This window comes from Ceratotherium simum, chromosome 4, assembly GCF_057802395.1.
Source record: "Ceratotherium simum simum isolate JZ-2026a chromosome 4, ASM5780239v1, whole genome shotgun sequence".
NCBI classification, from domain to species: Eukaryota; Metazoa; Chordata; class Mammalia; order Perissodactyla; family Rhinocerotidae; genus Ceratotherium; species Ceratotherium simum.
Genome location: NC_141903.1, coordinates 50,116,826 through 50,144,611, shown reverse-complemented (window position 1 = coordinate 50,144,611; position 27,786 = coordinate 50,116,826). Strand labels below are relative to the sequence as shown.

Genomic DNA, 27,786 nt, shown 5'->3' with positions numbered 1-27,786 from the left:
TTCTTTAGGATTTCTTTAGCTATTCGGGGTCTTTTGTTGCCCCATATAAATTTTAGTATTTTTTTTCTATTTCTGTGAAGAATGTCATTGGGATTCTGATTGGGATTGCATTGAATCTGTAGATTGCTTTAGGTAATATAGACATTTTAACTATGTTTATTCTTCCAATCCACGTGCATGGGATATCTTCCCATTTCTTTATGTCATCATGGATTTCTTTCAATAATGTCTTGTAGTTCTCATTGCATAGGTCCTTCACCTCCTTGGTAAGATTTATTCCTAGGTATTTTATTCTTTTTGATGCAATTGTAAATGGTATTATCTTTTTGAGCTCTCTGTTAGTTCATTATTAGCGTATAGAAATGCAACTGATTTTTGTAGATTGATTTTGTACCCTGCAACTTTGCTGTAGTTGTTGATTGTTTCTAATAGTTTTCCAACAGATTCTTTAGGGTTTTCTATATATACAATCATGTCATCTGCAAATAGTGAGAGTTTCACTTCTTCTCAATTATTTTTAAGCCATCTAAAAGACATTTTCTAGCTAAAAGCAAATCATAAACTATTATTCACTTATATAATAAAGAGAATCAAGAATTACATTTGGTAAAACTGTATCTTAATGTTAACTTACTTTTGGACCATTTCAGTAAAAATGGGAATATCTGTGTTATACTGAAGAGAATGGTAATCAGGAAAGAAAAAAAAGCTCTCCATCAGTCATCACCAGAAATTATAGACTAAATGAGATACTTTTTTCACTTATATCTTCCTTTTTATGTCTTTGTTATTACTTAAGAAATAAGATTCTGCCCTCTTCTGGCTCCAAAAAAATTTACAAAGAATTTTCAGAAGAGCTGAGAAGCCTTGTTTTCTAGGCACTTAAACTTGCGGAATGAATTCAGTAGGTCTGACACAGAGGCAGTTCAGTTATGCACTTTTTTCCCTCTCTCTCAACAAGTTCATGGTACTGTTCACACTTTTTAAATATGTTTAGTGATTTTTATCCTTTGGTAGAAGTGTAGTTAAAAGAAGTCATTTTAAAAGTCACAATTTATTTCTGTGGTGGATATTATCTAGTCTATATTCAGAAAAGATGAATAAGATAATACTTCTGTTCCACTTTTGAGATATTTGGTCTCTGAATTTCTCCAAGGTAAAACAGAAATACTCTTTGACACCTACTTAAGGGAGCTTGTGAGAATCGACAAGATACTATCTGAGTGCTTCAAATATCTCATAGGTACCAACAGAATTCATATTTATAAACACAGAAATACTTTAATACTTGGTCTTATCAAAAAAAGGGGTGGGAAATGTTCAGCTGGATTCAAGTTCACTGGTAGAGAAATGAGAAGGCCAAAAAAGGAGACATAAAGAGATTGTCCAGATATGTAAGAAGCAGAATCAACAAGATTTTCCAAGTAAATAGACATGGGGGTAGGAAGAGGAACCAAAGATAGCATGGCAATTCATAGGCTACAGAAACATTTTATGAATTCAGAAACACTAGAAGAAACTGGTTAATTAATATCCTCCTCAACTCAAAAGATTTTTGTTTAACCATTCTCTTATTCTTGCCTCCAAATTTTGTATATATTCACCCTTTTTGCCTCTTAAACAGTGTTTCTTCTTTCAAAGGCTAACTCTTCTTTCTCTCCTCTTAAAGCTCTAGTTTCTCCTTGCTATTAATTTCTTATCATCAATCTAAAAATATTCTCAGATTTTCCTACCTCTAAAAAAGCTTTTCTCAACAGTGTTAGGCCCTTGGGCTACATTTTTTCTTGTTTTCTTTTCAATGCCAAACTTTCTATAACCCTCTGCAATTTGGCTTCTTAAAATTTTGTCAGTGACTTCGTAACTGCCAAACACATGGCCTTTCCTCAGCCATTCTTGGCTTTCCCTTCATGAGAGATTACTTTTACTTTCTCATTCTTGAAACTCCTCCTTTTCTTTTGGGCACCACACTAGATTGTTTTTATTACTTCTTTAAAAATTTTTAGCCTCCTTCCTTGACTCTTGCTTTTTGTCCATGAAGCTGAACTTTCCCACTGAGTTGTATTTTCAGTTGTCCTTCCTAAACACTCCTTAAGCAATTTCATCTACTTCAAAGACTGTTACTTTATTCAAATGACTCCTACATCTGTATGTCTAGCCTTTTTCTCTCTTCCTACTACATTTTCTCATTTTTCACCACTTAGTGAACTTCTCCACTTTGATTATTCTGCTAGCATCTCAAATGTAATAGGTCTAAAACCAGAATTCTCTACAAATTCCACCTCCTCAAAAAGTTCTTGATCAAAAATTCTTCATTTCTATTAATTAACATCCATTAAGCCAATCTCATAAACCTGAGAGTAATCTGACTTTTCTTACCGGATGAAATACGAATTCTTTAACTTAGCATCTAAGGTCTTCCCTAATATGGCCAAAAATTAACTTTATTTCCAGCATTCTCTTATCAGAACTATTTTTATTTTGAAACAACTACTATACTGATTAAACTCTAGGTTCTAGTCAAGCTATTATCCAAATATGCAATAAACTTTTTAACCTCTGTGCTTCTGTTTAATACCTCTTCTTGGAATAACCTCACTCGCATATTTCCCTAGTTAAAATTTCACATGTCCTTTAGGTTCCATATCCAATCTCACTTCTTTGTTATACTTAATGTGTTGATTTCAGTAGAAGTGACGTTGCTTTCCCCTTGTATTCATAGCAAAAAAAAAAAAGAGAAAGTTAGATGAGACCTGCTATCATTTGCCTTTCACTACAATTATTTGGGTAAGTTCCTTGTCTCCTTTTGTAACTTGTTATTTACTGACTCTATCCTGAACATTTCTGAATCATTCATAATAGCATTTAGCACAGTGTCATAAATGATACACATTTTTTGCTGGATAATGAAAAACCAATTGAATCAGTCAGCATCCTTCTGGGAAACCAGAAATCACTCTAGGTCTTTCAAATAGGTATGTTAATACAGGCAACTGGTTATACAAGTAATGGAAGAGCAGAAATGTCAAAGAGGATATGGTGAGGCAACCCAGTGATTAGCAGGTAGGAACTCTCTACTTCCCTTGGGTAGGAGGGACTACAAAAGGTACCAGGAAGTAGTAGTTCCTGCTACCAGGAACCTAGAAACTGGGGTTATCTAGTAAGCTAGAACTACTTTTTTGCTGGATTGCCCAGAGAAGGATGGAGAGAAGAGCTAGCTGGTGGGAGACGGACCCATAAAAAGATGCAACTACCAGAGAAAATAAGGGAAGCAGAGAGACAGAGAGACAGAAAGAGAGAGAGAGCGCGCGAGCGAGAGAAAAAGAACTACTCTGGCATCTTCCCAATTCCCATCCACCTAGCTTGTTAGTGCCCCCTAGTGGCTGAATCTACAGAAATGAAAGGGCAAGGAAGCCTTCATACAAAGCTGAGTGGGAAACTGGCAATTAAATCCTTAAACTTTTAAAGGTTATTTTCCTGCTTATTATCTGTGTTATTTTTCCAATGTATGCTATATCTTTTTAATAATGCCTAAAAATTATCAAACTACAAAATGCAAGAGCACATTTTGTCAAACTTAGGTCATCTGTTGGACATTACACGTTTTTTTAATGCCTAGAACCTGAACATTCTGTTCATGGGAATTCCCAATATAAATGAGAGGCAAGACCTGGCTTTCAACCATAAAAAATAAAATAGGATGGACAGTCCTTCTTCCAAGCTGAGAGTAGAGTACAGCCCTGTGATTAAAATGGTCCTATCTGGGATGCCAAATCTAAAGGGTAGTAATATGCAGAGAGAGTATTCACAATGGCTACTGCAACACTGAGAGTTCAACAGTATGACAATAGAATCAGGGGATACAGAATCCAGTGACATCGCAGTGATAGCACCAACAGTAGCACACTGAGTAGACTGTTTTGTGACAGGATCAGCCATGTCTTGCTTCCCCCAGTTCCTGCCCATATTTTGAAACTGGTTCTTCAACCTTCCTGACAGTTTAGTGAATCCCTTTATTCCTAGAGTTAATGGTTCTGTTGTTTGCAAACAAAGACTCTAATTAGTATAAGCTATAACTGATAAAAGCCAAGAAATTCAAATACTGACAATGTCATGTGCCTTGAATGCTCTGATGTGTTCTTATTTGATAACAGAATACTACAATGAAATATTATTACATTGTATATGCAACTAGCATTTATTGATTTTATAAACTGATCATTAGGACTAGTTAAGTTGCCATAAATTGACATGGGTACCTTTTCCAAGGTGAGAAGATTTATTTCAGACTGTAGACGGATTTCTGGTTTGTTGCTTTGCTGATCCTTGAACTGGTGGAACTCTTTTTCCAAAACCTTATACTTATTTTCAGCATCATTAAGCTGTATTAAAAAATATATTATAGCCATTTTAAAACAATAGTATGCAAAGTCTAAAATTACAGAATTCAATATTTTTTTTTTATTCTAAAGCATGTTCATAGCAGAAAACTTAGAAAATACACAAATGAGGAAATCCTAAAAATTTAGTAAATCAACTGATGGACGATATACAAAAACTTTTGAAGAGTATGAAATTTCTTATAAAACAAATATCATGAGAATGTTTCTGTTAAATTTTAGATGGCAAATGAAAAAGTCATCTTATAACATTGAGACTTTTCTTAAGATGTCACATGTAAGAAAAGATAGAGCATTACAGATATACCAAGTTATTATCAATAAAAATAAAAAGTCTAATTTTAATGCAGTATTTAGTGTTCTTATAGTTTGATACTGTATGAATTTCATAATTCAAATACTACTACAACTTAAGGTAATTTGAAGATTATTTGGCCCAATCTCTTCATATTTATAGGTAAGAAAATTGAGGGTCAAAGAAGTAAATAACTGAGGCAGTGCCAAATAGCTAGTGAGCTAGTCAGCAGCAGAGGCACGAAGAGAAAATTCAGATCTTTTCATCCCCTAGAATAATGCTCTAATGAAAGCAGGCAACACCTCCTCAAATTAAACAAAAAGAGAGAGAGAGACTTCCATGACTAAACACTCTATGATTTCATTAGAACAGTTTTAAAGTACCAAAAAAAAAAAAAAAAAAAAGAAATGAGGATATAAAGATGTTATTTTCAAATCTGGGATTTTTTTTTTTTATCAAATACAAACAAGCACTGTTAAAGATGCTTTCCAAAAGCATACCAATATGATTCTCCATCATTAGATAAACCAATAAAATGAACTCCTTACTAAGACATACGACTTAACTAAATTTGAAATACTAAGTAAATTTGTGGCAAAAATGGAACTTAAATTATCAATAATAACAAATTCTTGTTTTATGCCAATAAATACAAATAATTCTAATTAAGATTTATCTAGCATCTTTAGGTAATGAGGTATTCCATACCTCATAGATAAAAACATTCCACACAACTCAAGTTTACTTCTTTGAACAGCCAAACTTTTATTTTTCAAGTTGACTAGAAACCTGTCTAAACAATCTCTCTCACCTTTCTGTTTTAAACAAAAGCTGATAAACTTAATATTTGGTATTTTTTCCACCATTCAGGGAAATTATTATAAATAATTATTGTAGTTACAATCAGGTTGTAAAGTTATTAGGCATACCGGGCTCTTTTTCCTTTGCTAAGTGGTCCATCAACTATGTTTATTTTTTGAGTTCTGGTAACTGTTTTTATATATTTGAATATAGATACTTTATCTTCATCAGCTTTCACTGACGGTATGTCTATCTGTCCCTTCTACCTATCTAGTTAGACTTGTGTGTACAGTACATGTAACCTGGTTCAGAGTAAGGACCTAAAAAGTTTTCTTACATATAAAATGGGAAATGTTTATAGTCATGGGCTTAGCAATTTGGGCATCCCAGAAACGTCCAGTGCTCCCCACCCCGACCACAGTGTTTTTCCCCAGGTCTTGATTATGTTTCAGGAGTACCCTGGGTAATTTTTCCAAACTACCAGTTCTTCCTACAAAGGTTCTTCCCACAAAGATGTAAGCTAATTATACCAGTCTGGGACAGAGTAGAGACATGGGTTTTTTTCAAGAGCTCCCCTGGTGATTCTAATACATGTTAGGAGTCTGTCCTAGAGGGCTGAATCTTTCTAAGTGGAAGAAGAGAGGCATTACTGGTGATTCCCACCACAACTGCCACTTTTACAACTTTATCTTTCATATTTTAAGTGAGACCTCTACAATAATAATCAAATTCATATTTACAACCACCTAAATAATGTGACCTTGACTGACCCTGAACTGCTTATGGGAACTATTCTTCAAGCCAGAATTTACTGAAGACTTTGGAGGCATTTATCATACATATCTAATCTACACCGAAATTTTTCAAGAAAGATAAGCTTAGTTTTTAACAGCTTGATCCTTCTTTTTTTCAGCAAACGTTTATCAAGCTCCCATTATATGCTTAAGACTGGCTGGGCTCCAGGCATACAAATAAAAACGAAAACAGTTTTATGGAGCTAACAATCTGACAGTGATCAAATTATCATACTAATAAATAAAAACAAACTGCTGTAACAAATCATAAAGAAAAAGAATAGGAGAATAATATCCCACGAAAACATATAACAAAAACTTGACCTAGACTTGGGTAGCAGGGTTCAGGGAATATTTCTCGGGGTAAGTGATGCTTCAGCCGAAAACTGAAGGATGAGTATAGTTCACTAGGCCCAGAAAAAGTAGCACACACAAAGATCCTATGGCTGAAGCAAGCGTGGTATGCTTGAGGACACTGGAAGACCAGTGTGGTTGCAAAGTAAACAGCAGAGGTGAAAGAGTGGGAGATGAGGTAAGAGAGGGAGGCTGGGTCCAAACTATGCAGAGGCTTCTAGGGCAAGGTAATGATTCCAATCTTTATCCTATGAGCAATAAGGTGAAAGTGAAAGGTTTTAGAGGAGGGTATCACGATTCCCAAATTTCAAAAATATCACTCTGGCTGCAACAGGACGAACAGATCATAGGGGTCCCTTACCGAAATAAAAAACACTTACAGGAAGGTCAGGTATGGAGAGGAGAATCAGGTTGTGTTTTAAATGCCTTTAGGACACCCAAGTCGAGATGTCAAAAAGGCAATTAGATACGTGGCTCTAGAGTGCAAAGGAAAGGTCTGGGATATAAATGTGCAAGTCCCAGAGTGACAGATTATCTCTGAAGTCATCAGCATGAATGAGATTGTTTAGTACAAAGTAAGTCTTGAGCTTGGAGGAAGTCTAACATTTAATAGCTAAAAAAAAATAAGCCTGCAAAGGAGCCTGAGAGATGGCCAGAAAAGTAGAGGAAAAGAAGGAGAGTGGTGTTATAGAAGTTGAGAGAAGAGAATATACAAAAACAAGTACAATAGTGTTGATGCTGTCAAGAAGTTTGAGTAAGATGAGAAATGAAAAATGCCCACTGAACTTAGTCACTTGGCCATTGGTGGCTTCTCCAACAACTGGGGCAGGCTGAAGCAATGGGGACGGAAAGCAGAGTGGGAACGGTTGAGAGGTGAGTGTAAGGTGAGGAAATGCAGAGGAATACACACAATTCTCTCAGGAAATTTGGTTCTTAACTGAATTTGGTCTAGTGATACAAGAAATATATCTATGTTTGCTAAAAGGAGATTTATCAGAAAAGGATTTTAAGTTGAGAGTTACCTGAAATATAGTACAATCTCATGCAAATAATTATAAGGGAAGGAAAACTATTCCAAAATAGTCTTAGCTTTGCTTAGGAAAAGATCCAACTTAAAGTATATTTGAATCTCAGTGCAATAAATATGATTAATAGTCCAAATTACTGTGAATTTTTACAACTTTTTAGTGAACTATCTCTATTATTTCTAGAATGCAAATAAACTCTAAGGGCAAAGAGATGACAGGTATTTTTTCTAACCAGCTGGTGAAGTCGGTGTTTATCCTCTTCTAGCTGCTTGATCTTTAACCTTTCTAGTTCTACTTGGTGAACACAATCTTCTTTGGCCCTGCGGATAGAGTCCTGAAGTTCTTGCAGGTTCCGTTCACGTTCTGATTTCAGTTCCTTTCTTTCTCTTTGAAGCTTAAAACAAGTGCATCTTTAATAGGTTGACCTATTACTAGCTGCATTATACTGTTCAACATTCTATTATTCTTATATACAGTCAAATGTTCAGAATATTTACAAATTTTCATATCCTTTTCAGTTATTTGAGTTAATATTTAAGTATATGGAATTATAAATTTTTAATTGATCATTTAATTCTAATATACAAAGAATATACAAAAATCCATATATGACTTGTACAAATTCAACTGAAAAGGCCCGAATCACTTAAAATCCTATTTGAATAAAACCGATTTTATTACATAAGCAAATTTTAGAAACATCTTATGTTCTATCTAATCACATAGAAGATAACAGAGCCTTAGTATTAGGAACAAATATACATTATATTTAAGTTTAAACATTTAAATCAATATAGAAATCCTAGAAAATATATAAAGATAAGGTTAGGGTGATATGCTGAGAAAATTTTAAGAAACACATTTGAGTAGGGAAGGGACACATAAATCTAATGTGTAAGAAATTCTAATTTTTGGTGAGGATGATTAGCCCTGAGCCAACCTCCGTTGCCAATCTTCCTCTTTTTCCTGAGGAAGATTGGCCCTGAGCTAACATCTGTGCCCATCTTCCTCTACTTTATATGGGATGCCTGCCACAGCATGGCTTGATAAGCAGTGCAGAGGTCCATGCCCAGGACCCGAACCTGTGAACCCTGGGGCCGCCGAAGTGGAGTGTGTGAACCCAACCACCATGCCACCGAGCTGGCCCCAAAATTCTAATTATTTTGAAATGACCTTTAGAGTAATTTTTAAAAGTATTCAGGGTAAAATTTTGTAAGACTTAACAAAAAATGCTAACTAGGCATATTACTAACCTAAGTTTTCATTTGTTCCTGGAACTTAATATTTAATGGGCAAGAAAATGGGATATGCCCTTCTTACTGAAAACAAAATCAGGATTCTAGGCCCCTGAGCCTGTGCCACTTTTTCTCTTTTCTCTAAGCACTGCAACTATCCGTTCCTTTCACATAATGCGAAAGTGAACCAAAAATCTCCACTATTACAGAAGTCAGTCAGCTGGCTGCATAATAGTTAACCATTTCAAATAATAAACAGTTTTCTACCTATTCCTCACATTCTAAGATAGAAAACATGCCTTCCTCAACAGCAATTTGAACAGCAATTTCCTCATAATGTCTGAAAGAATTTCCGTGAAACATATTTTATCTAAGTATAAAGGAAAAAGAGATGAACGGTATGGACTTAATATACGGATTCTGTGAAATGAAGACATATGATAGATGAATACAGTACCTCTGATTCTGCAATGACAAGCTGCTGCTCTCGCTTCTCTAAGTCAATTAGGGTTTTTTGAAGTTTTCCTTCTAGAATAGTGTATTCAGCTACCTAAAATATAATAAAAGAAAAGGTATCTTATCTTTTCCCCAAATTCAAAATACACACAAATTTAAAAACGCATATATTATAATTTCACTGAAACAGAGGATCTGAGAATAGGAAAATCATGAATTACATCCACCAATTCAAAGCAGAAGTTCTTTCCACTGTACTCTAAGGAAGGAAGCCTATCCAGCTTCTGCTTGGATATCTCTGGTGATATTTAGTCTCCTGAGGAAGCCCATTCTCCTACCGGGTGGTTAGACTACTAGTAAAATCTTGTGTTTAGTCAAAACCTAGCTCCTTAAAATCTGCTTTGTTCAATACTCCAGTATTCCTCTGAAGCCCTCTTAGTCACTTACGCTCTTTCCCTGGAACTAATCCTGTTGCTAGATCAGCTAGTCAGTTTCAAGTCAGTCCTCTTATTGGTTCAGATCTGACCCTTTATTATAGTTACAATAACTGAGCCCTTGATTGCTTCTGAAGCCAGAGTCCCTGCTTAGGCCCCTAGCCTAGTATCCCAATTTCTATCAGCAGTTCTGCTCTGATCTGTCTTGAAGGATGTGAGTCCCATTCAGGATAAGAGGTATACCTGCTCAGCCTATATAGGATATAGGACTTTCATGGTTTTCTATCTTTCAATTTAGACTGATCATTCTTACTAGGACTTTCTGAGCCAATTTTTCTGTCCTCTTCACCATCTAGTCTCCAGGTCTCAAGCCCCATCCTGATCAAGAAAAGCCCCAGTTTGATGCTCCTCAGAAGCCCATCCTTTAATCCTATTTCTACACTTTGGACAAAGAAAGAAAAGGTATCTTCACATATTTAAGTCTGGTGATAGCCATTATATAGTCTCCTAGTCTTTTTTCTTCTCCAAGATAAATACAAGTTTCAATTATTATTCACATATTATGATTTCTATATCCTCTAATATCTTGGATTTAATCTAGAATCTAGATTCTAGACTAAGTCCTTTCAAAAATATGGTACCAGATGTGATTTCACTAGTACAGAGATCAAAGAATATGTACTGCCAAAGACTAGGACACCACATGTCTTTTAACCTAGTCTAAAATTACATTTGCTACTTGAGAATCCTAGTCACACCGTTATGTCAAAGAAAATCGCCGAGGTTTTTGTTCTTAAACCTGGGATAACTATACCCATTGCCCAAGTGACTGTTTTAATCTGACAACTGAATTTGACATTTGTTCTTGTTAAACGTTATTTTGATGATTTAGGCCCAGCATACCAACCTATCAAAATCATTTATAAATTCTGGTAACGCTACCATCTAGTTTTGGTTCATCTAAAAATATGCTAAGCATGTCTTCCATCCGTAACCAAATCACTAATATAAATATGTCCAATTCTGAGTGCTACACATAAAAAGCCTTACAGGAAGAGACATGCAAATAGGATGGTGAGGGAGTATTAAAACTGTATGTTCTTCTCCCTCTGGCAACCCAAACATCTGTGTTCCCAGAGTTCTAAGGATGTCTTCTCCTGTCATACTATATGAGCTCCTTGGGTGGTCTCATCTACCTACCGTCACATATACTAAGAACTCCCAAATTTATACTGCAAGATCAAACCTCCCTCCAGAGTTTCAGACCTATAAACCCAAATATCTGCTGAATACGCCAATATTTCCCATATATCTCAAACTCAAAAACGTATAAAAACCTGAAATCATAGTCCTTTTAGTTTTCACAAATATTTATTGTACACCTAGCAGACCTGGGGCAAAACAAAGTCCTGTGGAGCCTATATTTTGAGGGAAGATAGGTTATAAACAAAGAAGTGGATATTTACTGTAATAACAGGTAATGCTATGAAGAAAATAAAGCAGAATGAGGGGACAATTAGTGCCTGGGGGCAGGGGAAGAGTGCACTACTTTTGATACAGTGGTCAGAGATGGCCTACCTCAGATTATTCTGAGCAGAGACCAGAAAGTATCTCCGAAGGAAGAACATTCTATAGATCCTTAGGAGGGAGGTGACCTAGCATGTTTGAGGAACTATAAGGAGGCCAGTGTGGTTTAGAACAGGCTGTGTGAAGAGAAGATGAGGTCACAGAGGAAGCTAAGGGACAGATCATATAAGGCCTTGTATGTTCTGGTAAGAACTTTGAGTTTTATTCTAAGTGTGATGAGCAGTATGATGGGTTTGAAGTAGAGGAGTACATAATCTGACTTATATTTTAAAAGCCTCACTCTTGGCTGATATGGATATAATAGGCTAGAGGGGCCAGGAATGAAGGAAGGGATATCAAGTTAAGAAGTAACAATAGTAATCTAGGAGAGAGATCATGATTGCTTAAACCAGCAAAGCAGCAACGGAGGTGGCTGAAAGTAGTTAGTTTCTAGGATACATTCTGAATGTAGAGCCAACAGGATTTGCTAATGAACTAGAATGTGGAATGAAAGAGAGTAAAAGATGACTTGGCTTACAGCCTGAACAACTGAGTAAAAGGTATTGCCATTTATTAAAATGGGGAATCAACAGGAGCAAATTTACGTAGGATGGAGATATAGTGTTTATTTTTATACACGTTAAAATTTGAGACGCATATTAGACAGCCAATTGGCAGTGTAGTGTAGGCAGATGAACAGCCAAGTGTAGGTAGAGTCCTGGGAAGAGGCTGGGGATGAAAAGAGACATTATATATATATATATATGTATGTGTATATATATAAATATATACATATATATATATATAATGTGCATAATATATATAACTTATATATAATGGCAAGAGAGTAGATGAGATCACTTGAAGAATGAGCGTAAAAAGAGAAAAGAGATTCAAAGTCTGGGCCTTGGGGCAAGCCAATAGAGGCTGGGATAAAGAGAAGGATCTAGCATGAAAACCGGGAAGGAGAGACTAGTGAAGACAGAAGAATAGCAGGATAGTATAGTAAAGAAAGTCAAGTAAAGGAAGTGTTTTAGAAAGGGAGAGATCAAATTGGGTGAGGATGAGGGAGAATTGTTTGATAAGACAAAAACAGTGTGAATTAATTATTCTGGAGAGTAAGAGAATGAACTGATTAGGGAAAGCAGTAGGATCACAGGGCAGCACCAAGGATCCCTTAAAGCTTGAGATCTTAAACCCCCTTAATATCATTTGTTTAGCAACCATTTCCCTTTTCTCCATAATCCTATGGAGAAGTTAGTTTTCAGCCTTCATTTTCTTTTATACATATTATTGCTTTCCTGGTCTCCCAGACTTTAGTTTCACATTCCTCTATTCCACCCACTATACTTCCATCAGAATGACTGTTCTAAAATGAAAATCTGATTTCCTTATTCCCTTATATAAAAATATTCATTAAAAAAATAGTTTCTCGGGGGCCAGCCTGGGGGCATAGCGGTTAAGTTCACACGCTCTGCTTCGGCAGCCTGAGGTTTGCAGGTTCAGATCCCGGGCATGGACCAATGCACCACTTCTCAAGCCATGCTGTGGTGGCATCCCATAAAAAGTAGAGGAAGATGGGCACAGATGTTAGCCCAGGGCCAATCTTCCTCAGCAAAAGAGGAGGATTGGCAATGGATGTTAGCTCAGGGCTAATCTTCCTCACAAAAAAAAAAAAAAAAGTTTCTCAAGTTTCTACCTTTCCCAAGCAGGGTTTATCATCTGAACCACAGAATATGCAAAATAATTTGAGTGATTATTTTCTCTATCTTCTCCTAAAACGGTACATAACCATACCATTGTAGATGCATAGAAGAAAGTTAATCCATTACCAACAATGGATGCCTTCAGGCATTAAGGCTTAATTCTCTCAGGAAACCCTGGCTGAGAAAGTCTACAGGATCAAGTCTAAACTCCTCAAAATGGAATACAAGAGCATTCACATTCTATAGAGCTCTCCTATCTTATTTCTTGAGGCACACCCTTTCCTCCCCTCTTCTCACATCAAGCTACATACAATTTTCTTAATCCCAAGCCTATTTCAAACATTGTTTGGGTCCACCTGGCAATATCTACTAATCTTTATCAAAGTGAAAACATGGTCTTATCTATGAAGCACTTCCTCATGCTCCCTTATATAGAACTGATAACTTCCTTCTTTGTGGGTACATGACAGCTATCTTCGGCTTTCTAAAGGGAAGTCATACAGAAGAAAGACTAATAATCCCTCCAAAATGGTCTCACAAGATGACCAAAAAAGTCTGATAGATTAAGAAACCAAATCAATCACAATGATTTATATTTTTAGGTGCAGATTATATGCATAAAATATTCATTTACTATTATGAAATTCATGCCAGTTCTAACTTGATGTAATCTATCTACTATATAGACTAGTTCACCATTTCATCTTGAATTGATGGGGTATTAACTAGTTAGTATCTTTTTTGAAGGTAGACATAAGCTCCTCATAATAAGTAGGTGAGCTTTAATTTACTACTAGCTCATTTTGTGCAGAATAGCAGAAATAAAAATAAATTTAAATGATTGCATAATGTTCCACCAATATTACACAAACTCCTTCAGGTAACTTTCAATGTATTGAAAAAGTCATACATTGTTTTAAAAAAACTTCAGGTGAATAAAATAAAAATAAATCAACAGAAAAGGCTCATACATTATAGACATAAAAAATACTGTGAGATTCTCACAGCACTCAGCTTTAAAAGATTTCATCATATTGAGGAAAAATTGCTTTTGCTCTTCCCATTGACTCAATTTTACAGTGGCTTATAAAATTTTTAAAAACTGATCACGTTAGCAGATCCTAGTTCACAATATTCTTTCAAGATAGGACACATTAAGATAAATGAGTTGTTACTCTCAAAATGTTAGGTTGAAAGAAAATGGCAGACTCAAATCTACCTTTTTGACATGAGTAATTCAAATAAACAGTTCAGCCACCTGGTAAAGCATTATATCCCATTTTCTGACTGGAGTTATTAATAACTAGTCAGGAGCTTGTCAATTTGAGCTGAAATGGTGGTAGAAGTTGTAAACATGGAAACCAACTAAAAATTTTCAACTGAAAGATCATTACTACCAAAATGACAACCAACCAAAAATTATTTGGTGAGGTTTTTTTTCCAACTTATTACATTTAAACTGATTATTTTTTTGGCAATAGAAAGTTCAATTATGGCATAAATTGTATTTGTCACAATTCTAGTAATTTTATTAACTTTTCAAATTTTTCATGATTTGGATGTTGCAAACCTCAACACTGGAAAAACTCCTCAATAGCATGAAAAAAATGGTTCAAGGAAAATCTTATTTTAAAAGCTAAATTAAAAATTAAAATATTTTCTAGCTCACTCAGATTCAATTAATATATGATTCTTGAGAACTGTAAATATTACTTAATATAAAAGTCACTTTTGGGCCGGCCCCGTGGCTTAGCGGTTAAGTGCGCGCGCTCTGCTTCTGGCAGCCCGGGATCGGATCCCGGGCACGCACCGACGCACCGCTTCTCCGGCCATGCTGAGACCGCGTCCCACATACACCAACTAGAAGGATGTGCACCTATGACATACAACTATCTACTGGGGCTTTGGTGGAAAAATAAATAAATAAATAAAATTATAAAAAAAAAAAAAGTCACTTTTAAGTAAAGCTAGTATAATGTTTAAATATGTGTGAGGGCTTCTAGTTATTACAATTTTGGTTATTTGAACATTTCTTAAGAATAGAGGCTTTGGAGTAGTCATGTTATATTTTCTACATATTTTTTTTCTTTTAGCTTTTTTTAAAGCTCACTGGTCTTTCAAGTTTTTAATGCTTTAGAATTAAGTTAGACAAAGTTGAAACAGCTATTTTAAAATCAAAGGCCTGGGGGACTTCTGCTTCCACCCATAAAAGACTAACTGCTCTCCTCTATAAACACAAATTGAACAACATAAATGAAACAACTGTTTTCAGACACTGGACAACAGGCAGCACTAAACTATGATCCCTGAGAGAGAAAACAAATGAGGCAAGCCCTATAGTAACTCTAGCTTACTGCCAGGAGGCAGTTTTCAGACTGTAGCTCAGAGAAGGGGAACCCAAACAGAGCCTAGCAATCTTGCTGAGTTGAAGAAACAGACTGGAGAGGCTGAGGCAACTAAAATTTGTGAGGAGAGGAGGAAGCTGCATAGAGAGTGAGCACTGGAGATCTGCAGAGTAGTCCTTCAAATCTGAGGCTGAATACTGATCTATGTATGCCTGAGGTGAAACTCTATTAGGCTGGGGAAATTGCCAATGGAAAGAAATAGGCTGAACAATCCCCAGAGCTCAGACAGGTCTGAGAAAAGTACGGGCTCCTACCAGCCAAAGTGCAGAGATCTTTTGATGCACTAGGCAGCAGGTGGAGTCCTCAGGGAAATGTTGCTAAATAGCCCAACACTAAAGGATGCTCTAGACTCACCCTAACATAGATTAAAAGTATCAAACTCATCTCAAGTAACTTAACTGCATACCAGAACAAAATCCAACACTCTTTAAAGGAATATAACAAATTCTAGCAATCAACAATGTAAAATTCACAATTTCTGGCACCTAATAAAAAAAATTTCCAGGCATGCAAAGCAGTACAAAAATGTAACCTATAATCAGGAGAAAAAAAACAATAAAAACTGACCTCAAAATAATATTCATGCTGGAACTAGCAAATAACTTATTATAAATATATTCCACATATTCAAGAATGTAAAGGAAAACACGAACATGATGAAGAGAAAAGTAGAATATGCTTGAAAAAAAAATACCCAACTGGACCTTCCAGGGATGAAAAATACAGTATATGAAATGAAAAATTATGCTGAATGGGATTAATGGCAAATTAGACCCTTCAGAAGAAAAGATCAGTGAACCTGAAGTCACAGCAATAGAAAATATCCAAAATGAAGCATTGAGAGAGGAAAAAAAAAAAGACTTAACCCAGTTATCTATGGGACAATATCAAGCAGTCTAATGTGCATATAAGTTGGAATCTAAGAATGAGAGGAGAAAGAGAGGAAAACTGGTTGAGAAACAAAAGCCCAAAATGTTCCAAACTTGATGAAAACTAAAAAAAAAACAAACACCAAAGCAAAAATAGGATCAAAGAAGCTCAAAAAATCCAAGCAGGACGAACACGAACACACACACACACACACACACACACACACACACACACACACAGAACAAGGCCCATGATATCGCTGAAAACTAGTAATTAAAAAAAAAATCTTAAAAGCAGTGAGAGGAAAAAAAAGACACAGTATTACACAAAGAGGACCAAAGATAACAACAGCAGCAGATTTTCCATCAGGAATACAAGCCAAAATACAAATGGAACAACTTTAAAGATTTGAAAGAAAAAACTGTCAATCAAGAATTCTATACCTAGTAAAAAATATCTTTTTCAATAATGAAGGCAAGATAAAGACTTTCTCAAACAAAAGCTGACAGCATTTACAGCAGGCCCATACTATAAGAAACGTTATACGTATAGTTAATATAAAAAACATTATTGCCTCAAAGTTTAATTTCTTCTAAAAGTAACTGTTTAAAGCAAAAATAATAACATTATGGGGTTTGTAACATATGTAGAAGCAAAAATATGACAAAAATAATGCAAGGAATGGAAGGGAAGAAATGAATGCATACTGTTGAAAAGTTCTTATACTATACATGAAGCGGAATAATATCATTTGAAGGTATACCGTGATAAGTTAGGGATGTATATTGTAAACTCTAGAGCAACCAGTTAGACAATAAAACACAGACATAGCTAATAAGGCAATAGTAGAAATAAAATGGAATCATAAAAAGTCAATGAATCCAAAAGAAAATAAGGAAAAGAGAGAAAAAAGGAACAAAGACTAGATGGGATAAACAGAAAACCGAGAGAAAAAAAACCAAGAGTAAGATAACAGATTTAAACCCAAACATGTTAATAATTACACTAAATATAAGTGGTCTAAAGTCAGAGACCTGAAAATAGCTTTAAAGAGTTTTCTAGTTCACACCCTACTTCTGTCTCTTGGTCCAGCGTAGCAAACCACCCTGTAATGGGTTATCTTCTCCTTTTATAGACACTTCATTAACCACTAACATGAGAGTATTTTAAAGACTTAAATTTGGAATATTTGAAACAAGTCTAATTGTCAGGGTTGTTTTATTCAAAAACTTGAGTGTAAATAAATACTGAATGTTTGCTTTCTAGAACAAGATTAAGATCAGATGGTCTCATGTTATCATTTCTAAAGATGTGATTTATTGCATGCTTCATTTCTTAAAAATAGCTTAAAAGTTTTTGATACTTTTCATTAACTTACAGATTGTCATTTTTATATAGACTTAAATGTACTATTTTCTCTTCCATACAGAGGCATACTATTTTCTCTTCCATACAGAGGCTAGCTTTTTCGCTCCAGTATTCATTTTTCATATTTATACATTTTTTGAACAGGTAACACATTTGCAGGGTTCAAAATCCAAAAAGCACAAAACATCTTACAGTGAAAATCCTTTCTCCTACCCCTGACCCATCTATTCACTTTATCCAGGCCAACAGACCACCATTATAACTAGTTATTCCTTTAAGAGACTTTCTTTAGTGCATGTAAGAGAAACTATCATTGATATTCTTCCTTCAATTTCTATACAAGTAATTACCTTTTTCTTTACTAGTGATTCTCTCTCTCGATCCCTTTTCTTCCATTCCTCTGCAAGAGCCTGCATATGAGCCAGTTCTTTCTGCTTTAGCTGCACAAGAAAGAAAGTCATGAAAAAAACCCTAAATATTTTAAATAAACAAATCAGTTGTTTTCAGCTAAAAAATTAATACTGATCATTGATATGTTTCTCTCAGGCATTCTATTTTATTTTTAAAAAAAAAACAGAGGTTGCCTGAGGCAAGAAATACCCATATAATTAGGAAAGTATAAAGCCGATGGTAAGTTCTGTTTTCTAACTCTCTTGTTTAGAGACTGATGATTCCAGATTCCAGAAGGGAATGTTAAATGAGGACCTGAAATTAAAAGAAATTTTCAAGTTCTTAACCTCTGAACTCTAACCTTCATTCCTAATTTTGCCCAAAAATCATGGACAAAGTTTAGGGGAATCCTTCTGAGTAGTTCCTGACAGTCTATCACATTGAGTATTCTTTTATTCTCAACCTTTTCATTAGGAGTAAGGCAGTCTTGATATTCAAAGGGACTAGATAGGGTACTGATGGAACATAGAAAAGCCTACAATGGAGAAGGAAAACCATACTAAGTAGACAAAAACAGATTTTAAGTAACATTTAAAAAGTAACCTGATTTTCAAAAATGTCTTCTTGCATCTCTTTCCACATTTCTAGCTCAAGTGCTGCTTTGTATTCTAAGGTTTCACGAGGCTCTGTCTGGATTTCCGAAGGACAAGGTGCTGGAGGAAGAGAAGATGGCTTCTGTTGTACAGCAGATAAACCCTGAGACATGAATAAAAACATAGTGAAACAAACACACTCACACACATGTCAGATCTATTTTAAAGAATTATTTGATAATATTCAGTGATATTTACCTGAGATGAATCAGAGACAAAAATCTCACGCATTTTTACTAGTCCGTAATCTTCTAGAGTCATCGTGTAAGAAAGATCTATTATCCTGTTATTTGACCTATAAATGAAATCAGAAATATCTTAAAATTCATGGAAACACTTTTACATTATTTTTCCTTTATTTCCCCAATGCTATAGCATTGAGTAGGCAACATTTCTTGCACCTGACACTTGCTGGTGAAACTGCAGCAGCTTCTATAGGCTTCAAGACCTTCCATATACACAATTTTATTTGAACACAAACACCCTGTTAAGTACATACCTACGTTTAATATAACATGACAACAGCTATAGATTATTTATAAAAATTGAAAAGTATAAAGGAGAAATTTTAAATGTCACTGTGCATAGGTAATTACTGCTAAAATTTTGTTTATTTCCTTCCACTCTGGTTTTTTTTTTTGTTGCTGTTGTTGTTTTGTGAGGAAGATCAGCCCTGAGCTAACATCCATGCCAATCCTCCTCTTTTTGGTGAGCAAGACTGGCCCTGAGCTAACATCTATTGCCAATCCTCCTCCTTTTTTTTTGCTCTTTTTCTCCCCAAAGCCCCAGTAGATAGTTGTATGTCATAGTTGCACATCCTTCTAGTTGCTGTATGTGGGACCCCATCTCAGCATGGCCCAACAAGCGGTGCGTCGGTGCACGCCCAGGATCCGAACCCGGGCCACCAGTAGCAGAGTGCGAGCACTTAACCGCTAAGCCACGGGGCCGGCCCCCCTTCCATTGTTTTATGTAAACGTAGATACACAGGCACTCATGCACATTAAGATTATACAGTTTTGTCCTTTTTCCTATTTACATCAGGAGCATTTTCTCATGTCATAAACGTTAATTCAAAAATGTAATTTTTAATGCCTGTAAAACATACTAAAGAATTTACGTAGTAAAATAAAAAAACTTAATTCCTCTATTCTTGAATATATATAGGTTATTTTAAATTCTGTTTCTACTTTTTCTGGGATGAACACCCTCGTATATCAATCTTTTACTGGATATGAGCACTGCCTCAGGATAATTTCTGAAGTAGGATAATTATGTTATTTTTATCATAATGAGTACCCTTCTGTATCATAGTACTGCATTAAGCATTTATCATTAAATAAATAATAACAAAATGTTAGAGGAAAATAAAATCTCGGCAACAAAAAACCATGGCTTTGTCTAAATCAAATATATTCCATGAACTCTTGGTCAAATAAAACTTTAATGAATGGATCTCACACAATTAGAACTCTTACTTAACCAACTTTTACATTTTCTTCTTCTAATCTCACAGATTTTAGAAGAAATGAATACAGTAAAATGAAGCACTATCCTATCTGAAGTTTTCACTTAGGTAAATCTCTTAAAACTTCTCTGTCTACAGAGCAGGGCAATAAAAATTTATTCATAACATAGAAACAGCATTAAAATAACTTCAACTAGTAATTATTTGATTATTTTCATTATATTTTACTTATAATGACAGAAACAAATGCTAATTTTTAAGATAGATTTTCAGTAACAGGAATTATGAAAAAAAAGTATTTTTCAGTTAACCAGAATATTTGATTCTCTAAAACACCTGTTCCCAGATCTTCCAAGTGAATAAGTTTTACTAAAGCCTTCACTCTCTGGAAGTGGCTATGGATGGGAAAGAGTAAGGCAAGAAATTTCAATAACACTTTTAGATCTCAGCTTTTTACCGAGCCTGATTTCCTTCTACATTCTTACTACATTTTAAAAATAAAGGCATGTGATACATAATGTCAAACTGAATATGTTTCTATTGTTAAATTTAAAAAGATCATTCAATAAATATATTATTTTGTCTAAAATATGTGAACTCAATTTCAGGACAAAAAAAATCATTTTTAAAAGTGCCAAGCATTTGCAACATTCTCCGACTTTAGATTTGAAGCAAAAGTTAGAATATTTTTTTAAGTAGAAAAATAGTCACAGTCATTCCCAATGCAAAATAATGTAAAATATATTATAAATTTGACCTTGAATTACTAAATAAAAAAATAGATCCTGAATTTAACATTGTCAGGCTAAAGAGAGGGGAGGGAAATACTTACTCAACAGTCTGAGTAAGTATTACAGTACTATAGTAGCATACATTCCTCACTTTGTGAGGGTATATTGGTTATCAGAAAGCTGAGAGCAAACTAGGATATAGCCCCCACAGGTCAAAGAAAAAAGATCAGAAAAAAAGATGATATGAAAGGATAAGGTTGTAGCTAGCTAATCAGAATAAAAAGCAAAGCTAAGACCAATTTCGAGAAATGCATTACCCTTGTGCTGCTATAATAGGCACACTTTCACTGTAAGTTTGACGCCAACACTGTTCACCATTAGAACCTAAAAAGCGAGTTTTTTCTGATGACAAGATGTTAGAAAGCTGGATTCTGGCAATTCCCAGAAGTAAATCTTTACTCATTTTATCCTTGTGCCATAATTCAACCAGCAATGGAATCCTAAGGAAAAGAAAAATATGTGTTCATATCTATCAACTCTGAACTAACTATAACTTTTGAATTCCCTTATGGAGTCAAAGACGTTTCTGTTACCTGGAATGTAAAGGCTCAATTCCACAGGTAACAAATAGGAAATACTAATATATTTTCTACACCTCTTTCTATACAATAAAGAAAACTCTTCAAACACTATTATTACCAAAGATGGTTAATTTGTAGTTACTCTTCATTCTTCCTTTTAAAATAATATACAAATTTGAATTGCCATACTCTGAGAAAGTAAAAAAATTTCACAAGTCTCATTTTTCTTCACAAATCCATTTCAGATAACTGGATTAACATCTCCATTTTATATAGATGAAAAAATAGAAAAAGAAAATAATACACTGCAGTCATTCAGTGAATCAATAATAAAAACTAAATAGTTTCCATTTATATTCACATATTGTATTAGGAAAAGGCAAGACTACTTTTCAAAGCTTCTTCATTACTCATAGATTGTTTTAACAAAGTTCTAATATCCAAATTCAGGCAAGTAAGATATGAAAATCTGAAAAGAACCTTTATAACCACATAAAACTTTGCGGTGGAAGCACAAATGTCACAGATATTATTAGTGTATTTGTTTCTAGATTCTCAAATGCATAAACTGCTGTGGATTTAAACCTATAGGAATTCCTCTGGTTTATATGATACAAATTTTGAAGAGTTATATATACATTACCTTAAGAAGGTATCTTGCAGCTGATGAGGCATAGTTGCAAAATCAAATGCACAGTAAGATTGGGGAAGGAAAACTTCCATGTTTTTCCGAACTTCTACAGGAGGATTAGTCATAATAGGAGCTGCACTTCCAAAGAATGGATATGAGTACCTAGAATTTAAGAAAAACAAAATCTTACAATATGATTTACAGATAAGATTTATAGCCTGTTAAAAAAAGTATAATAGGAATATTATGAGCAAATAGAATTTTTTTAAATAAATAAATGATACAAATACACTATGGTTTTATTCTTATCACCAACTTTAAAAATTATACAAGTATTTTCAGTATTGATATAAAAGTTATAGAAATTATACAGAAAATGCATTATCTGCACAGTACTAGTGCCCAAAGTTGCTTTGTAGGTAATCTTTCAATGACTCTCTGGGGAAAAAGGAGAATTCTGGTATTTTGAAGCAATGAAACCAAATAAGGAAGAGATGGTCATTTTGATACACTCCAAATAAGACAAAGATTTAGGAATGGAAATGACTCCACCAAACAAAGACCGAGCTGCCATCTGCTTAAGAGTTCCTCGAGGGCATGGTTCCTGTCTTTTTCATCTTTGCACTCCCAGGAACAAACAAGTAGCTTCCGCCATATAGTCAACACTCAAGAAATGCTTGCTGAATTTAATTTCTAAACCTATTTTCCTTTATACAATAATGTCCTGATCTTTTATGAGCTAAAAAGCACTTAGTCAACTCCAAAAGGATGCGTGTATGTATCCTGTCTTTGAACAGAGAATCAAGGACAAAGGCAACTCAAATATACTACAGATGAATCAGAGTGAGATAACATTACTGTATTTCTTCCTGTCATCATAAAAACCACACCAGATTAAAAGAAAGAATGCCTGACTACTGCTGAACCTATTTTGTATTTAAAGACAAATATAGGGCCGGCCCTGTGGCTTGGTGGTTAAGTGCGCGCGCTGCGATGCTGGCGGCCCGGGTTTGGATCCCGGGTGCGCATCGGGGCACCGCTTCTCCGTTCATCCTGGGGCCGAGTCCCACATGCAGCAACTGGAAGGATGTGCAGCTGCGACACACAACTATCCACTGGGGCTTTGGGGGGAAAAAATAAAATAAATAAAATCTTTAAAGACAAATATAAAGATATTATAACGCTTGCTTAAATTTTATCTTATATCTTGTTATTCATTATGAAAACTAGAATTTAAACTCTACTAGCAAAAATTGCTTTTCCTACAAGAAGAATCCTGTGCATTCACTCAATTCCTACATAATTACACATCCACTGAAATCAGGTCATCTCAGAGTTCATGCCCCAGAAATTCAACCACCTACCACCCCACTACAGGATGTAGTGATTAAAAAACAAACCAAAAAAACAAATCAAATACAAACTTTTTCAAATACCAGTGTTACCTTACAAATTCCATTATGTAGTTGCAAACTACGATTTCATACCAATGCAGAGCATGATAACATAAAATTTATCGAACAGAAAATTAAATGGCCAGTTAATATTTTCAATAATGCCTTAAAATGAATCAAAGACTGAACCAGTAGTCCTTATCATCAAGTGAATTCTACGTGGAGTGTTAAGTGGGTCATGACTATTTTCTCAGTTTAGAATATTCTTTCCCCTTTTCTTTGTCAAGTGAACTACTAGCCTCCCTTATATGTTGATTTATTTCTCAATCTGTCTTCTTCACTAGGTTGAACTCTGTTTATAAAGCCCACATACCCCTAATACCAGGCACACTACTGGCCTACTGTAGCCACTTAAACAAATGGCTCTTAAGGCAAGAAGGAAAGGCAAGAACTAGTATTAGTGCTTTCTAAGTGGGCTTGTACAAGGCTCCCCCTCACAGCAACTAATTACAGATACTCCCTTATGTCTGTGCTTCTGGCCAACATGCTCTCTAGGTACCCTAAGATCGGATTCTCTAGTAGCACCAGAAGAGAGACCTCAGCTAAAGGAGCAGAGGGAGAAAAGGACAAAAAACTAAAGTAGAGAATAAGTAATAATTCTATTTCTAAAAACAATTTTAAGAGATGTTATACAAACCCTTTGAGAAAAGCTATGTCTGACAGAAAACCTTTTTCTGACCTTCAATTTTCAAATTAAAAAAAACATTTTAGTAATAATTCTCAGCCTCTAACATTAGGCAAAATGCACAACTTAAGCCGCGATGGAAAGACTTCCATTCTATGAATTCACGATCACACTCAGTGCTGAGTCCCTTTGATCTTGTCTGTTATTCACACCAAAGCTCAGAGGATTTTGGAAACAACTTGATAAGGAATCAAAGAATTGAAAAATTAGATGCAAGTATCCAGAAACAACTCATTTTAAGCTCAGGAGTCACTGCATTTTAAATAGGAGCATTAATAAATTATTACAAAGACTTATAATTATTATACCAGAATAGGTATGACTGTTACCTCTCATACCACCAATGCCACCCTGCTTTAAGTTCAAATTCAGTGTGATATAGCCTTACCCCCTTTAAGCCCACTGTTTAACAAATGTTATAACTTTTTTGGTGACATTTCTCTCTCTGCAACTCCCCAAATAGAGGAAAGGCATTTCTCCTCAGAAAATAATACTCTGAAACAAAATCAAATCACACCTTAATATACAGTTGATTGGAAAACCAATTTCCAAGTCATGGACACTTCTTAAGTCTATTGAAAAGCAAAAATGATGTGATGTTGCTGGAACAGCAATCTTCTGTCCTGAAGCTGCTTCTGAAGCATTTGTTGTAGTCACTGGCTGGGCTAGTGAAGCAGGTACAGAAGAACTGACGGCTAAAATAAACACAAAATTTTTTTTTTTAAATTCCATTTGCTGACGGTTTCTCAAGTTATTCAGATAATTTAAAGATATCATCTCATCTCTTTTTAAGCAAGGAATTTGACTATTTGGTTTTATAAACATGAACTGAGGCAAACATCTTAAAATGATTTTTCCAAAATGATATAGGCTTTAATTCCCATTATAGAACTGTGTGGAAAAAAAAAGAGCTTACTCGCAACACACACTGCAAAACATAAAAGCATACAGGCCCACTGCAGCTATGCATGACAGCAGCCTGGCAGGCACTAACTTATTTCCAAGAGGCAGCTCAACATTGGAAGGGTATCTGAGACTTAGTGCAGACATAATTACATCATTTTTTAAAAAGTAGTTTTGGTTATTCTAGGCACATATGATAGTCTAACAAAAGCTAAAACTTGAAAAGCCAGAGCTCTCTAGTCCAATCCTATCACAGACCAGAGATGTTTTAGTGAGTGGCCCAAGTCATACAGCTACTCAGTGACAGAGCTACAACTCACACCCAAACGTCTAACTCCTAATCCACCACCACTCCAATTATTTACACTACTAAATATAACTGTAGATCTTTATGCAATGAATGGAAAAATTTTATAAAGCCAGATAAATATGCATTCTCAGACTCTTAACTTTAGGATCAAAAATGATTATTATGAGTTTACTGTAAGAGGCAGTTAGTAGCTTTCCTCTAAAATTCTAATGTATTCAAGATATTTGAGAGTTTACTACTTAAAAATCTGTTTGAAAGAACTATATCTTTTAATTTCACTTTAAGAGACTACTATTTCCAATGCAAAAGTAAACCAAAAATTTTATTATCTTTTAGCAAATTCTATAAAGAAGTTAAACAGATTGCAACTACTTTAAATTTTTTTACATCGCCACACGTTATTGGTTCTTAAAAAAAATTCACAATTTTTACTTAGAACCCATGAAAACTCTCATAGTCATTTATTAGATGGCTGCAAAATCTATACTAAAAGATCTGTGGAAAGAACATCTTACCTTTTGGATTTGGTTTCGCGTCCTTATCATACTGTAAGCTTTCCACTTCACTTTCTGTTGCATCATCTTTTGTAGGAGGTGACTGGTTGTGAGGCGGGACAGGGGACATGCTTGGTGATTTTGGCCCAGTAAGTGTCTTCTCCTTTATGGGAGTTAAAACTCTCTTCTTTGAATGCTGTGGCTCATGTTCAGTCTGGGTCTTTAATTCAATTAATGACTAAAAACAATTTTTAAATAAAGTATAATTTGCAAAGAACTTTCCTTCATAATTAAGCAAAGAACTTGATGTTGTTTTTTAAAAATATAAGCTTCCTTTCCCAGTTTGGATATTCCTAGTCTATTTTTCTTCATAATTTGCAAATTTTCTTATAGCATCTAGGACCAGAAAAAGGAAGATGAACAGGAAGAAAATAGGATATCCAGAGCTAAGTACCAAAATGCATCCTAACCAGGTAAGAAGGGACATTCAATGTAAAAGTGATTTTCTTCCTCTCTTTTGCTCCACTACCTTCTAAAAATATATGCATATATATTTTTTAAACTCTCACTTCAGTTTTTCTATTTTTAATTCATAACCTATATAAAGATCAGTTCTTTAAAAGAACATGATGTGAAAGTTGATTCTGGGGATATATACAATCAAAAAACATATAAATTCAAATAAATGCCCATCTCTGTTGGCTAAAGAGAGTGAGGACTATAAAGCACTAATGAACCAAGAACCTTGCCTTAGCTAAGTTGAGTCAACCAGAAAAGATGCTATTAATGCAGATTCCCACAAACTAGGTGTAAAAAGGTTCTCTTTTACCGGAGTTCCTTTTCTGCCATAGCCACTGACTATGAGGTGGGGGGTGGGGTGAGGGGAATGGTTTCCAGTACATGAGAAGACTATACCAAAAGGTTCTGGATACAGTCACTTATAAACTGGAGTAGCGGAAGCCAAAGACTTTTCAGAAAGGTCTTATCAGAGAGGACGTATCATAAAATATAGGCCACTAATTTAGAGTAATAAATACTGTCTTATGCAAGGTAACTCTTTTGAAGTTCAACTTTCGTGAGTAACCGTGAGTAACATCCGAGAAGCCGGAGGAGGGGAAGGTGGGTCGCTACTTGCCTGGGCGTCTATGCCTTCTCTCTGCAGAGCCACAGACACTCCCACAGTTGGGGCCAGCTCCACAGGAATAGGTGCAAGCTTTTGTTTGGCTCGATTTGGAGGGTCAAGGGTAAAAGCACCCTCAACTGTCACCGGGCGCTGGTTGATTTCTGTACTACCCTTTTTCAGTAAGCCAGTTAAGGGTATTTCTGTACTTCCAAGTGACTGGTCTCCACAGCAGAGATGGATCTAATATGAAAGGGAAAATCATGACAGGGCTTTATACTGTTTCCTTCCTCCTAAACATGTAAACAAAAAGCGATAAAATGATCCATAGAAGGAAAGTATAATACAGGTTATCTGATTGACCTGCAGTGACCAATCAAGTAAGAGGCTCACACATGATTGTTAAAACTGTTGATAAGGCACAAAGTTTACCAAGAACTCAATAATAAAGCTGTTCTTTTTCATTTTTCCTTTCAGTACCATACACTCATATGTCATCACCCTTGTCTCTATTCTGTCTCCTTGGTGAGCTATGGTTACTTTAATATTTTACTATGCTACTTTATATATGCAAATTTTATCATGAATACATGAATTTAAGTAGAAAACAAATACCTCAAATATTTTTTTCTATTTCCACACAGTTCTAAAAAATAAGTT

At 35.0% G+C, this 27,786-nt stretch overlaps 1 protein-coding gene across 7 annotated transcripts in view; it reads right to left on the bottom strand.

Moving 5' to 3' along the window:
* Positions 1-27,786, bottom strand: part of CEP120 (centrosomal protein 120) — a 76,493-nt gene that overhangs the window by 26,212 nt on the left and 22,495 nt on the right. For 5 of the 7 annotated variants that reach the window (XM_087429881.1, XM_087429885.1, XM_087429882.1 and 2 more), the window contains 11 exons: positions 27,142-27,369; positions 26,028-26,244; positions 24,817-24,994; positions 22,173-22,322; positions 21,266-21,448; positions 18,951-19,047; positions 18,703-18,855; positions 18,060-18,149; positions 9,362-9,454; positions 7,902-8,063; positions 4,257-4,379 (listed from right to left, as the gene is read on the bottom strand). In XM_087429881.1, coding sequence (XP_087286007.1) covers positions 4,257-4,379; positions 7,902-8,063; positions 9,362-9,454; positions 18,060-18,149; positions 18,703-18,855; positions 18,951-19,047; positions 21,266-21,448; positions 22,173-22,322; positions 24,817-24,994; positions 26,028-26,244; positions 27,142-27,369 — 1,674 coding nt within the window. The remainder of the gene's footprint in view (positions 1-4,256; positions 4,380-7,901; positions 8,064-9,361; positions 9,455-18,059; positions 18,150-18,702; positions 18,856-18,950; positions 19,048-21,265; positions 21,449-22,172; positions 22,323-24,816; positions 24,995-26,027; positions 26,245-27,141; positions 27,370-27,786) is intronic. The other 2 variants (XM_087429883.1, XM_087429884.1) reach the window with 2 other exon arrangements.